Raw genomic sequence first — 15,206 nt, 5'->3', positions numbered from 1 at the left:
AAAAAAAAAAAAAAGATTACAGAGCGAAGGCAAGTATCCAAAAGAGCCATAAAAACTGATCAGTAATTGAGATTGAAAGTAACACTGCCAAAACAGTCACAATAGGATCCTGTATTATAATCTGGTTCTGTCTGTAATGCAGACCTTTTTAATTAAATGTCACTCAAACAGGTCAGGAAAATTCTAGAAAATAAGTGCTAAAAAAACAAAAACAAAGGATAATTAAGATAATGTCTTTATTAGAGAGAAATACATTGTTCATTCCTCCTTGCACTCCTCGTTAGTTTTCTGGACACAGCTCACCTGATCCTGCTAATTAAAGGGTATGATTACTCCAAAGGATACAAGAATCAAAGCTACCAAATTCTCAAACAGTCAAGTGAGCTCCCTAATACCAAAGAAATCTTATCAAAAAATATGGCATTAATTGTAATTAATGGGCCTGGCGGGGTGGCTCAAGCCTGTAATCCCAGCACTTTGGGAGACTTGAGGTGGGCAGATCACCGTGGGCCGATCACCTCAGGTCAGGAGTTTGAGACCAGCCTGGCCAACGTGGCGAAACTAAAAATACAAAATTAGCCAGGCATGGTGGCGCATGCCTGTAATCCCAGCTGAGAAGGCTGAGGAAGAATAGCTTGAACCCAGGAGGCAGAGGTTGCAGTGAGCTGAGATCACACCATTACACTCCAATCTGGGCAACAAGAGCGAAACTCCAGCCGGGAACGGTGGCTCAAGCCTATAATCCCAGCACTTTGGAGGCCGAGGTCAAGAGACCGAGACCATCCTGGTCAACACGGTGAAACCCCGTCTCTACTAAAAATATAAAAAATTAGCCGGGCATGGTGGCGTGTGCCTGTAATCCCAGCTACTCAGGAGGCTGAGGCAGGAGAATTGCCTGAACCAAGGAGGTGGAGGTTGCGGTGAGCCGAGATCGCACCATTGCACTCCAGCCTGGGTAATAACAGCGAAACTCCGTCCCCCCCCCCCACAAAAAAAAGAGCGAAACTCCGTCTCAACCTCTCCAAAAAAAAAGTAATTAATGGTTCCCACACTAGTATTGTCATTTTGTACCACTAAGAGCTTTTCTGAGGACAGTGTAACAGACTAAGAATCTTTCAACTTACCTAGACACGCTGTCAGTCTAACAACTTGTGGCTTCCCTCCTTGGTTGGCTCACGCTGCGTGTTATCTTCAGAAGTATCTATCCACCTATAATGAAAAAAAAATTTTATTTAAAATAACAAGTTCAGCTATTACATTTACTTTTTAAACAGTATGAACTTTTTGGGCATGGGTTGTTCCAATCAGTGATCTACTGTTAAGTCATGGCCCACCCTAAGATTCTATTCTATGAATTTTTTTCTTTAGATAGGATCAGCCTCCAAGGGAACTGGGACCACAGGCACACACCACATCTGGCTATTTTTTCTTTCTGTAGAGACATGATCTCATTATTTTGCCCAGGCTGGTCTCAAAACTCCTGGGCTCAAACAATCCTCCCATCTCTCCCTACCAAAGTGCTAGGAATATAGGTATAAAGCCACCACGCCCAGCCTTCTACATTTTCTTTACATCTTTAGAGTGTAAGTGGAAGAAAAAAAAAAAAAAATCATAGGGATTTTGGATGGGGTCTAAAATTGAATTTAGAGTACTGAAAATACGGCCTTTCCCCTTAAGTCAAGCTTTCTTATGACTGTTATATAACTATCCACCTTTTCTGAATTCTATTGTTTGACATTTTTATAATAATGCCTCTCACCTGCTTTCTCACATACAGCCCTATTTTCTTTTTTTTTTTTTTTTTTGGAGACAGAGTTTTCACTCGTTACCCAGGCTGGAGTGCAATGGCGCGATCTCGGCTCACCGCAACCTCCGCCTCCCGGGTTCAGGCAATTCTCCTGCCTCAGCCTCCCAAGCAGCTGGGACTACAGGCACGTGCCACCATGCCCAGCTAATTTTTTGTATTTTTAGTAGAGACGGGGTTTCACCATGTTGACCAGGATGGTCTCGATCTCTTGACCTCGTGATCCACCCGCCTCGGCCTCCCAAAGTGCTGGGATTACAGGCTTGAGCCACCGCGCCCGGCCATACAGCCCTATTTTCAAACAAAAATACAGGGATATTATCTTAGAAAAGTCAAACACCTCAAATAAATAATAAAGTTTCAACACAAATACCTAAAAAAATTATTTATATTTCTTTTAAAATGCCTCTAGGGGTTAAGATTTCTAAGGAAACTTACTTCATGTGAATGAGCACTCCAGTATCAGCCAACATCAATTATTCTTACCTAAAGAATAATAAGAAAAAGTTAGTATGAAAGACAAGGGTATAAAATAAAGGTTTGAAAATGCTAGTCAACTTCAAAATTTAAAGAGTAAAATTCCAGAGATAAAGATTGGGGGTAAGTTACAGCACAAAAAAATAGAAAGAAACTTCATGGGATAGGGGGAATCTAAAATTAATTCTTACATAAAATAAGTAGACAACTGAATTAGAATGAAAACTGTATTGTCTTTAAAATGTAAAAGCCTAACTCTTATTTTCACCAGTCTGAGCACAATGAAGTTTGACTGCAACCCAAAATATACTATCCCTTATGTGAAGGTATGTGACAACGTTGACCTTGCCAAATGAGTTTTAACATCAGCTTTTTCACATGAAAGCACATACCCTGCTGCTCCCCATTCAAGTATGTCTTCCACTGTTAGGCGGGCTGACCACCTTCAGCAGGAGTCCTACAAGAGTGTCCAATCCCCCTTCCCACAGTACACAATGCTGCAGTTGTCATCCTGCAATCCTTTGTATTTACCTCATTCTTTCCCATCTAAGTCCTCACTGAGTTTTAAAGTTAGGGCAGGAAAGCTATGCCTTACTGGGACAGCAAGGAACCAAGTTTTTTTGAGGGAGAAGACATTCACCTTCACTATATGCCTGGCAGGGCCACAGTGCACAAAACAAAAGATCAGCCTTCATTCAAGTTCCAGGTTTTTCTTCCTCCCTGTATGATTACTGAAAAGGGCATATGAAATAAGAGTTCCCTGTTGCACATGTACCATCCATAAGGGATACTATATCGTTTTGCATTCTTCCCCCCCATTCTCCAGATTATCCTATTCTACATCCAGCCCCTTTTTTACTCTCAAAAAATAAAAAAGTAAATCTTTTTTTCAGCACTGGTGTTCAAAAGCAACATTTTTATGGTTAATGGTTTACCAGCAACTGTTGAGATTTCCAGTTGAGTCTTAAAAATTGCCAATCATTATCTAGCAGCAATGACAGATGATTAGGAGCAGTCAAATCCTCTGAATTCTTTCCCTAATAGGCAGCCATTTGAGAACTGCACTAGCTGACAACACTGAAACATTATCAGCTAAACCCAAAACCAAATAAAGGCCCAGACCAACATCCTGGCTCTCTAAAACCTGTCCAATATCATTAAGGGAAAGACAGTAAATGCAGGACTGTGGATCATGTCACTGCAGCTGACAATGATTAACAATAGGAGACATGCAACCCCCATTAAAGTTAAAAGTCCAAAACTAGTCACACACATCTCTTTACTGGGGAAAAGTGAGACTATTATGCATTCTTGGTAGGTTTGCAACCTTGCATGAAGAGCACCCACTGCGTTTCTTTCATCTTTCAGAAAGCACCGGTATCTGTTCCAAGGGCCTAACAGTACGAAAATACATTCTGGCATCACACCTCTGAACCCAAGACTGCTCTCATTAAAACGAATTTTGGTTTGTACCAAGATTATGAAATACAATGCAAGCACCTCGGTATAGCATTATTACTGAAACCCACTTAATTCCCAGCTTTTTGAGTTTTTTTTTTTTTTTTTTTTAAATCCACTGCACTGAGATTCACAATTCATAGCTACACACAAATTAAAGCTATTAAGAACAGACTAACATCACAAGTTTCTCATTCTGAAGTGCAAAAGCCTAAGAATCTTAAAGTGAACAGGATAAAGCAAAATTAACCCCCCACCCCAATGAAGTTCCTGAAGTCCATATATTATGCCAAGTACATTCTCTAAAAATTGTTACTAACTGGTAAGAAACAGACCTGAGGTTTTATTTCTAACACCCAATCACTAAACCACGGCAGCAAGCACTGGCCACCGATTTAATGGATTACGACACAGGACAGCCCATCAGGTTTCTATGTAATTTAGTGATACTCATGTCACTAATACTGAGCATTATACTTGATCTGCATTGTATTATGGATATGCAGAGTTACTAGTCATCATTTGTTCTTTCATCTATCAGAAGAGTCCAAAGTTGTTTGCTTGAATGGACTACATGTTAAAATACAAGTCTGTCCCCACCTTGTGAATTGCTTGCCAACGAGCAAGCTCTTTTTCTTGATACACAGAAAATTCTCAGTCACGAAGTTTTCATCAGCATTTATGCAAAGCAAACCACTTTCCAGTTACAGAGCAGAAACATTATACATGAAAGCTGTTTCTCATTCATGCTAGCTAAAAACCAGTTCAGAGACCAAAAAGTTGAATTGAGGTCTGGAACAACAGTTGATGCAAAGTCCTAAGCAATAGAAGAAGTGCTTTTGAAGACTTAGGTTTTCTTTATTTTGGACTGTAACATCACATCCCTAAAGCTAAGGAAACCAAATTCAAAAAAGCTACTCTGAACATATGCAGTCATCCTACAGAAACGACGATGTCTTATGATTGGGAATGACTCCCAACATGTATTCAACTGTAGTAAAGTCAATGTTCCATACCACCTTCCCCCAGGTTTAGAGTATAGACATATTTAGACAAGTCCTGTAACTTGAACTATTCACGTTAGATTCCCAGCTAAGCCCAAGTTAGTAACAAAGGTGTTTTCATGAAGCCCATGTTTTAAAAAATTTTAAATCACATTACAAAAAAACCTGTACTTTTAGTTCAACTGAACTTGCAGAATTACCAAGATTGCATACTGAAATTACTGATATTGCCAACCTATGGACAGGTCAGTTTGCTACAATAGACTAATTATCACATGCTATGCAGTCCATGGTCAAGGTGCTAAAAGCACCTTAATTCCCAAGTATAGTTTGTTTCCCTCTCCCCCACACCACTGATGTGTTTGTTCCATATTATCTTGAGTTACAATGCAACTAAAGGAAGCCACACAACTGAATCAGTATACCAAAGAATCAAGTTTGCACTTTTTATCTGAGAACTGCAACAGCACTGAATTCTGCCTGACAAATTACAGCTCTAACCCCACACCCACACAGTTCTGATGTAAGCTAGCTTTACCATACAAGTGTTAGGTGCTGCACTGTAATTTCATTGTCAGAAGTGTGATGCCAGAATGCCCACGGAATAAAAGTACATAGCAAGTCACCAAGTTAGATTATATTGCTTGTTACCTACCTGTATGCAGTCGGCAATGAGAATCTTGGAGCAAGCAGGAATACTACATCCGGGTCCTAATGTCCATTGCCATTTGCGGTACTACGTTCCTCACAGTTACGCACTGCAGAAATGCTGGCTAAATGCAGTTATGTAGCAGGCCACTACTTTAATAGTGCATAATTGCAGTCCAAGAACACCAGAAAACATTCCGCCACAAAGTGGCTTGCCCAAGAAAAGCCAAGTAACTAAATTTTAATCTGCCATAATATGCCACTTAAAAATTGCACAGGCGTAACATTACAATTTCCCAATTTTTTAGCTGTTTACATTAGTGGAATAATACATCTATAGAGTGGTGGGGTTTGTAGTAAGAGTTTCTTAGGAGTTTAATGTTCTAAGCAAAGAGGATTATGATTTCACCAAGTAACATGAGCCAATGGGCTATGCTTACAAAACACCTATTAAATACACTGGGCTCTTAAGAGTACGCAGTTTTTAAAGACTAGGAGAAAGTATAAAAAACAACCAGTGTTCCTCTTAAAACAAAAATATGAGAAAGTGGAGAAGAGGAAATGGGGACAAGCGGTTTCTTTAAATGAGAAAAATGGCTAGTACTTCAAAATTACTACCTCCCCTTCCCCACCCCAAGTTTCAGATCGACTTTTAGGAAACTACTTAAGATGATTTAAATTCACATTAAGCTAAAAAACTATCAAATACATTGAAGACTTATTGAAAGTCTATTTGAGTAAGCTTACAACCCTGGGTACATTGCTGTTTCAGTGATGAAAGTCAAATGTCATTTGAAACTAAGCAACATTATTTGCTAAACAACGTTTAGCAATTCTACAGTCCACAGTAAGGGTATCAAAAGCCACAACTTTCTGGAGATTATCCATTAGCATCCTTCACCACTCTTCCTTCAAAGGTACAGTACTACCAAAAGCTTATTTTAGGGGTCTGTGCCAGCATCCCTTATAAAGAAAGGCATGTAATCTGAAAAATAAACTGAAACATTAATTTTATAGGCAGATTTTCCCATTTCCCCACCAGCCCCCACCCACACACATTCAAAGTTCACCCTCTACGGGTGTCCCATGAACACCCCTTATTTTCTTGTCTTATTTTCTTTAGTAGAGTCCCTATTGTGTAATTCAACCAAACTGTAACGGACTCCTTTCAAATCAAGACCCTTGTTTCCATACAGAAAATCTCGTATGTATCACCAATTAACCTGTTTTGGGACAAAACTTCCTCATAAATATAATCATGGTAAAACTACTCTTATTCCCGAGTGTGCTGGTGAACACAAATAATGAGCATTATTTTCTAATGAGATTGTCTCCCTTATTAGCACACCACGTACCTGTCAGTCATACAACCAGAATTTAGTGAGATGCTTTTATACACTAGTGTTTGACTTTCATTATCCTGTCTCCTATGCAAAAAATGCTCTGATTGTTCCAACAATAGGTCTCCTTTTTGTACACAGGCACAATACTAAACTTCAGCATGTTATCAAAGGTTTGACTTAGAATTTTTCTTTTGCCAATTATCACCAAGAACAGAGGTGGAAAGGAGGAAGACACATTCCATAGTAAGAGTTCTATAATGTACAGATTTGAATGGAACATAACTAAGAACAAAGCCAAACCATTCAGTTACCTTACCTACTGTTAGGAAGTTGTTCCTCTAACATTTACACTGGGAAATCAGGCTCCCATTATACTAACAGGCAACAATATAAACCATCTACTTTAATAGTCAAAATCTCTTGTTCTAATGGAAGGGGGGATTTGATGAAGTTGACAATTAACTGACAACACCATGGAAACATTCCAAGCCTTTATGGTGGGAGGAAGGGATATTTATACTGTGTAGCATCAACAGCTCTCCCCAGGTTTAGTGCTACATCAAAAGGAAACTATGTAAAAACAAGTTAACAAATTTAAGAATGATTATCTGCAACCCTATTTGTCATTAACAGTCACCACTAGCTCCTAGATGAAAACCAACAGATTTTTATAGTCCTGTAGATTTTGCCCAACAGAAGTAGCACAAGAAGTTACAGAATACAAATGTATACATAACTAAACCTACTTCAGTTACTAAACCTTTTTTTTTTGGAGACAAAGTCTTGCTCTGTTGCCCAGGCTGGGGTGCAGTGGCAGTCTCGGCTCACTGGAACCTCCACCTCCCGGGTTCAAGCGTTTCTCCCGCCTCAGCCTCCTGAGTAGCTGGGATTATAGGCGCGCACTACCGCGCCCAGCTTTTTTGTATGTTTAGTAGAGACGGGGTTTCACCATGTTGGCCAGGCTGGTCTTGAGCTCCTAACCTTGTGATCCACCCGCCTCAGCCTCCCAAAAGTGCTGGGATTACAGGCGTGAGCCACTATGCCCAGTCCAGTTACTAGGCCTTCTTACCTTCAAGTTTAATTTTTTAGACTACACCCCATCTTTACAAATCACTTGAATACATGAAAAGGCTTCATGTTTAACAATCTTTAATTCAAATGTAAAAGTTCAATACAAGCCATTTATAGGGCTTGAGATTTGTTGGTCTTTTAAAAACAAGAAATGGGGAAATGCAACAAAATGATCTTTCCACTTTTCAAAAGCTTCCAAGTAAAGGATGGATCATAGGGCCATAAAAGATCAATTTAAATCAAACCCACTTTCACCCCCTACCAATTGTCTTACACCCATTCCACAATCTTAATACATATTCCTGAATTAAGATTTACAGTTCAGCTTTGCTTACATAACCATTTAAAAAATACTTAGCACCAGTGTGCTTCCTATATAATGCCAAACAAATCATGAAACTACTTCAGTATGCATTTTTCTTTTTAAAACAAAGGGGGCAGTTATCTGTAGAAAGCAATACTCAGCCTCCAGATACATTTCCCAGAAATGGCATATGCCATTCAAAGGCCTAGACACTTGCATGCTTTCAATGTAGAATACCTAGCCTAATGTGCATAGAAGCATGAATGGCAAAGTTGAAGATCAATATTATAACTATTTTTCTATTTATTTGAAGCACAGTAAAAAAAAAAAAAAAAATTGGTACACTTTGGAAATTCAGTGGCACAAGGTACACTGCCGTAACTTGAGGGACATTATACAGTAAAAAAAAAAGAAAAAATAAGGAAATAAGGAAAAAAAATTCTCCTGTTTCAAACAACTGCATTACATAATTTTACCTGCCCAAACAGACCATTTACAAATATTAGGTCAATAAACTACTAACATCCATAAAAAGGTAGCTTTCTCACTAAAATGCAAGAATTTAAAAGATTGGTATCTAAACAAAAGACAAAAACAAACTGGAATGAAAGCCTAGATATCACATCTAAAATCGGGGTTTTTTGTTTGGGCCTTCGTACTCTTCTCTCCCTCTACCATATCCTGCTGGAGTTCCAGGCCCCATTCCTCTAGGACCCTGTCCACCCACAGGCCCCGCACCTCCCTGCCCAAAGCGCTCAGTACGCTATTGGAACAGTAATTAACAGTTCATTATATGTAGTTGATGTCCATGTGTGTTAAGTAAATATTTTAGAAGGTTCCGTAGTCAACGTTCGTCGATACAATCACCAATGAGTCGATCCACAGGTACCGGGAACATAGAAAGGAAAAAAGGGTAATTTGAAAATTAGTTTACGATAATACATGCCTTGTGGTATGTTCCCACTTGAGCCATTCTCATACACCTGTTTCAAAGAACAGATCTTCCCTGTAGTGCTAAAAAATTTAAGAAATTAGTGCAGATGTGAAAATCGATTCCAAAAGGAGTTCTAAGAAATTTCACATCAGATTAACCCACTGAAAAAGCTTGCAAACTCTCACTTTCAAGGTCTGAACAGGAAATTTAATTTCCAAGTAAGCCTAACAAGCCCAACCAGAGAGATTCAATTCACTCAATGAAGTGACAAAGACCTACTCACCAGTTAGTGGCATGTGCTGTTTAAGAAACCTTGTGCTTTTCAAGCTCTTAAGACACATCTGCTAAGTTGCAGAAATCTTAAAAGGTTCAAAGTTTTAATAAAATGCTACCAGACTACAAAAAGAAAAAGCATGTAAGACTAATAGATTTAGTCACTTAACCGGCACAATAACTTGATCAGAAAACTTGTTACCAAATTCTCACAGGCATACTACACCTTCAGAGCCATCACTATATAACCAGAGATAATTATGTTCTCAGCACTATTCTATATTGTTGCAAACTGAATGAACAAACCCCACCCGCCTTCATAGCAGTCCATCTTTTCCCTTAGGTCTTTGAAAAGTACAGACACTTTGCTCTGATTCCATGTTTTAGATACTTCCCAAACACCAAACTAAAGTAACTGCAATAAAGCAGTGAGTGACTTCATTATTCCCTTCTTGTTTTAGGTACTTCCAGAGATAGAAGTTTTCAACGGAAGCACATATGCCTAAAGAGTAGACCCCTTAGGTATGCAAACACAGCCTACACTTTTTCTTATTTCATTTATAATAGACCAGTTACTAAGAATAGTCCAAATAAAATACTAAAATGGCATCAGGGTTTAATTGTTCCTATATATAATTTCAATATTTTTTAAAAACAAAGTACTATAGAGCTACTCAAAATGGCTAAACCTTAATCTTTTATTTTTCAAAATCATAAATTATAGGGTTTTGGGCTCATTGTTCTATATTCTACCTCTAAGAGCTAAAAAAAGAAAAATTGGGGGCTTTCATGATTATGTTTATTACAACAGCTGAGACCCCAGGAGCTGTTACCTAGAATACAAACCTTTTAATTGTAAGAACTTAAGGTCAAATTGGATTATACAGATTATCTAACAATCTGTCTTTTGGAAGCATATAAACCAAAATGTTACCCACATACTCTGAAAAATCTGAAGCAAGCCCATATTATTACTACATTTACCCAACCAGCCATTTATAACTCTAATTCCCAAAGTCTTAGGTAAGATTATAAACAGGTGAGGCCCTATACTAAATGCTTATGTTTCCATGTATAAAATCAATCTCATGAGCTACACACTGCAGCTCCCCTCCTTTGCCAAAAGCCTGTAGTGAGCTTATCACATTCAACTCAGCTATAAAAATGCACTCTCTAAACCCACCAAAATTCAGTCCTAATGATTTGTAAAGCCCTAATGCAGCCACTCACACCAGTTCAACTGATTGTTCTAAGCATCTGGCAGGCTATATTTACAGCTGAAACATGATAGCATCAAGAAGGTTCAGATGGAATGCACACCATTAGTATGCTTAAAAATTGATTTTTGCTACTCTGTAGCAAAATGGAGATGTCAGTTGATTTTTAGAAGGTATACCTACAGACAGGCCCAACAGGTGGGGAACGACGAGTCAAAACACTCAATTCCCTTTTCATAGGACAGAAGCCACACCAAATAGAGGTCAAAGTTCTACACATCACTAAAACATGCCTAAAGCTTCAAGCTACAAGTCTGATTCCTACTTATGGCAAATACCAACTTAAAGAATGACAGTTTGCCATTTGATTACTCACTTGGATGCAGAATAATCAGATACATTATCTAGCATCTAGAATTTTGATTTGCCATGCACTAGAGTTCAAAAGCACCTAAATCTACTTATTGCCAAAGTAATTCCATACTAACAGCATTGATTCCTTGTTGGCAACCATTATCTGTTTAGGTTACCACACACCAGGTTCTTCTGTGTTGCCAAAGTATTCCTCAATATTACATAATTATGTATGAAATTGGTAGGGAAAACTAAAAGAGGTCCAGTCACCTACTAAAAAAAAAAAAAAAAAAAAAAAAAAAGAAAAAGAAAAAGAAAAAGAAAAAAAAAAACCCTAGGTTGTGAAAATGAGAATTTCCTTGGTACTACGTCCCACAGGATACATTACCATGTCACTTCCCATCATGGAACCACTCATGGTTGCTGGTGGAACTCCAGGATTAGCTTCATAACCTATGCCACCACCACCACCTAGAGGTGGAAATTTCTGGCCTCCTGAACCATAGGGATCTAAGAGACAAAAATAGTGGTTACAACTCCACCAGAATACCGCTCTTTACTTCTGTTAACTTAAATTTCATACTTACCTCCCATGTTCATTGCTCCTCCGCCACCCATTCTCATGTCTCTTTCTCTCTGCAAGAAAAAAATTCCTTTCATATACCTGCACTACACCCACACCAAGCATTCTTAGGAAGTGAGAAATTTTCAAGTTAAACAAAAAACATGGTTAAGTTCAAAAAGCAGTTTTTCATCACCTGAATTACTTTTGAAATAAATATTCTGGAAACGAAGGTAGACTTAGTTATCCAAAGACCTATAAAACTTCTATTCAAGGTCGGGCGCAGTGGCTCACACCTGTAATCCCAGCACTTTGGGAGGCGAAGGCAGGCAGATCACCTGAGGTCAGGAGTTCTGAGACCAGACTGACCAACATGGTGAAACCTGTCTCTACTAAAGATACAAAACATTAACCAAGTGTGGTGGTACAATCCTGCAATCCCAGCTACTCAGGAGGCTGAGGCAGGAGAATTGCTTGAACCTGGGAGGCAGAGGTTGCAGTGAGACAAGATTGTGCCACTACACTCGAGCCTGGGCAACAAGAGCAAAACTCCACCTCAAAAAAACTGTCCTATTCAATTAAATCCTCTGACCCATACAAGGCAATCAAACATAATATACTTCGTTAAAAAAAAGGGCAGAAAATAACTATAATTTGAGATATTAAAATTTCCTATATTTCTTTCAAATTCCTACAAGTTCTAGAGAGAACTCCAGTTAGAAGGCAATAAAAGTTGACTTACTGGATCCATGTAGCCCATTCGGCTATAACTTTCCTCTCTTTGGCGCCTCATTTGTTCTTCCATCTCACGCTGACGAATCATCATCTCTTCCTCTCTTCTACGTCGTTCCTCCTCTTGCCTAGAAATACCCATCAGGCATATAACTGAAGTGTTTACATATTTTATGTGAAGAAACCTAGCAATTGGCCTAAGAACTTGGTTAGAGCTAAAAAACCACAAAGGCTTAGAGTAAGTCTAGGGGCACAGTACTAATGACATTCTGGCACAGAATGCAGATATTAAGGGAAATCTTAAGACTGTATTCCATTTTAAGTGTTAAACCAACACAGACCTAATATTGAGCCTTTGTATTTTGCCTGACTGACCTGAAAAACTAAGTACATCTTTTTCTAAACGTCAAGAATATAATAAATGTTAGTGTAAAAATCAAGGCTTAAAGCCAGGCATGGCAGCTGATGCTCATAATCCCAGTTACTTCAGGAGGTCAGGGGTCTGAAACCAGCCTGGGCAATACAGGAAGACTCTGTCTCCACAAATATTAAAAAATTAATTAGCTGGGTGTGGTAGCCTGTGCCTGTAGTCCCAGCTACTCAAGAGCATCACTTGAGCTCGGCAGTTTGAGGCTGTAATGAGCTATGACCATGCCACTGAACTTCAGCCTGGGCCCATTTCAAAAATGAAAGAAAAAAGATGGGAGCATGGAAGCTTATGCCTGTAATCCCAACACTTTGGGAGGCAGAGGCAAGTGGATCACTTAATGTCAAAAGTTCCAGACCAGCCTGGCCAACATGGCAAAACCTCGTATCTACTAAAAATATAAAAAGAATTAGCTGAGTGTTGTGGTGCATGCCTATAATCCCAGCTACTTGAGAGGCTGAGGCAAAAGAATCGCTTGAACCCAGGAAGCAGAGGTTGTGGTGAGCTGAGACAGCACCACTGCACACCAACCTGGGCAAGTGATACATCTTTAAAAAAAAAAAAAAAAAAAAAACAACCAGAAATGAAGTTAGCTTAAACACAACTTTACCTCAATTGCATTTCTTTACGTTTCTGCATTTCTTGATTATGAAGTTCTTCCATGCGTCTTAATTCTTCCTGTCGTCTCATCAGATCTGAACATTGGAAAATATTTTGGTTTCACATTAACAAGGTTCTAACAAGTTCAAAAAAAACAACTGATCTTAGCAGTGATGCTCATGCAGAGATCTTTTTACCTTGGCGCAAAAGATTTGCCTGATGTTCATGATAGGCATCTTCCATTTCACTTTCCAATTTGTCTTTTGCATCCTTCATATTTTTTTCAACTTGTTCTCTTTGCTGTTTTTCCATTTCATCCAAAGACTTCCATCGCTGAGAATATTCGTACTCAAATGTGCCATGCTGGGCAAAACGAGGAGGAGTTTCTCTCTCCCTAATGACACACAAAATTTAAACATGAAACAATTTGTGAATGAACACCAGAAAATACTCACTCTAGTATTGGATCCTTCTAATCCACTACTTGTAAAGAGCACAAAAGGCAAAAATTATCCTGGTTCATCTAAAGTATCTTCACCACAAAAATATTCAGAATACTCAATAAAAGAGAATACAGGCACTAAGAGATTCATTTTGTTTTCCTCCAGCCAAATTCCTCACCGAGGCTTATTTTTTCCACCCACAAAAATGTACTTTGGCCGGGCATGATGCCTTATGCCTGTAATCCCAGTACATTGAGAGGCTGAGGTGGGAGAATCAATTGAGGTCAGGCGTTTGAAACCAATCTCGTCAACATGGTGCAACCCCATCTCTACTAAAAATACAACAATTAGCCAGGCATGGTGGGTCACGCCTGTAGTCCCAGCTACACCAAGAGGCTGAGGTGCAAGAACCCCCTGAACCCAAGAGGCAGGAGTTGCAAGGAGCTGAGATCATGCTACTGCACTCCAGCCTGGGCAAGAATCTCACCAAAAAGACTTCATGCGGTTATTGCAGGGACAAAACAGGACTGCATGTGAGTGTATCCAACTCAGAAACAAAAGCTATCTGAATAACAGCTTCAAAAAAAATCTTTCTCAGCCTGAGATTTTTACATCCACATCAAATAATGTTATGTATCTTAAGCAAAATTGGAAAACTACATAAACAAATTTCTCCTTTACACTTAAAATTTAGAACTGCCAAAAAGCTTAATCAATCTTACTTTTGATACATTGGATTCTTCTGGGCAAGTTTTTCAGGAAGACCATCTTCATCATCTAGCTGTTCAAGTGGTTCCACGATGACTGGACGAGGAGTTCTAAAAACAAAAATGGTTCCATCTTACCTTTGTTGCAGTTTTATTGACACCATCTCATCTAAGTTAATACAACTTACGTTGTCAGCAAGAAAACACCTTCACTGCATCGTTCAAATGCCTTTCTTGCTGCTGGTTTAGAAGCAAATTCAACAATGCCTTTCCCTGTAGATCTTCCACGATCATCCACTATTACAACAGCCCTTTCAATAGGACCAAACTGGCTGAAGGCTTCTTCCAACAGTTCATTGGAAACATAAGGTGAAAGATTACGAACAGAAAGGGCAGCAGCATGTGTGGCAAAGCGAACTCGAAGCTGTCTACCTCTCATGGGTGTATCATCGAGTTCAGCTTTGGCAATTTCAGCCAAAGCTCTGGATTCCTGTAAGTAACAGAGACACTCGTGTTAATGACCTAAATTGGTTATGTCTACTCTTAAACTGTCATAAGCCTACTTCCTACTCTTCTTCCTCCAACTCAGTTCGAGCATTATCTTTATAGGCAGCGCCCCCTAACATCACCTAGGATAAGTGCTTTACCCATTCCACCCCTTCTCTTAGCTAGCAACAATTATGCATTATACCGCAGGCGTATTTTTCCTTTAAGAAAAGTGAAAATTCGGCCGGGCGTGGTGGCTCACGCCTGTAATCCCGGCACTTTGGAGGCCAAGGCGGGCGGATCACCTGAGGTCGGGAGTTCAAGAGCAGCCTAACAAACACGGTGAAACCCCGTCTTTAAAA

At 39.2% G+C, this 15,206-nt stretch overlaps 1 protein-coding gene across 6 annotated transcripts in view; it reads right to left on the bottom strand.

Moving 5' to 3' along the window:
- Positions 1-221: 221 nt before the first annotated feature.
- The window catches only part of SFPQ (splicing factor proline and glutamine rich), a 16,995-nt gene continuing 2,010 nt past the window's right edge, over positions 222-15,206 (bottom strand). Inside the window, exons 3-13 of one of the 6 annotated variants that reach the window (XM_017501101.2) lie at positions 14,547-14,848; positions 14,374-14,469; positions 13,406-13,602; positions 13,219-13,303; positions 12,192-12,309; positions 11,475-11,523; positions 11,276-11,397; positions 5,399-8,872; positions 2,243-2,290; positions 1,125-1,209; positions 222-312 (exon numbers count right to left, since the gene is read on the bottom strand). In XM_017501101.2, the coding sequence (XP_017356590.1) occupies positions 8,735-8,872; positions 11,276-11,397; positions 11,475-11,523; positions 12,192-12,309; positions 13,219-13,303; positions 13,406-13,602; positions 14,374-14,469; positions 14,547-14,848 (1,107 nt within the window). In that variant the 3' untranslated portion in view covers positions 222-312; positions 1,125-1,209; positions 2,243-2,290; positions 5,399-8,734. Of the gene's footprint in view, positions 313-1,124; positions 1,210-2,242; positions 8,873-11,275; positions 11,398-11,474; positions 11,524-12,191; positions 12,310-13,218; positions 13,304-13,405; positions 13,603-14,373; positions 14,470-14,546; positions 14,849-15,206 lie in introns of all 6 variants that reach the window. The other 5 variants (XM_017501102.2, XM_037728712.1, XM_017501103.2 and 2 more) reach the window with 5 other exon arrangements.

This window comes from Cebus imitator, unplaced genomic scaffold (genome assembly GCF_001604975.1).
Source record: "Cebus imitator isolate Cc_AM_T3 unplaced genomic scaffold, Cebus_imitator-1.0 Scaffold277, whole genome shotgun sequence".
Taxonomy (NCBI): domain Eukaryota; kingdom Metazoa; phylum Chordata; class Mammalia; order Primates; family Cebidae; genus Cebus; species Cebus imitator.
Note: the sequence above shows the minus strand (reverse complement) of the source record. Positions and strands in the feature narration are given on the sequence as shown.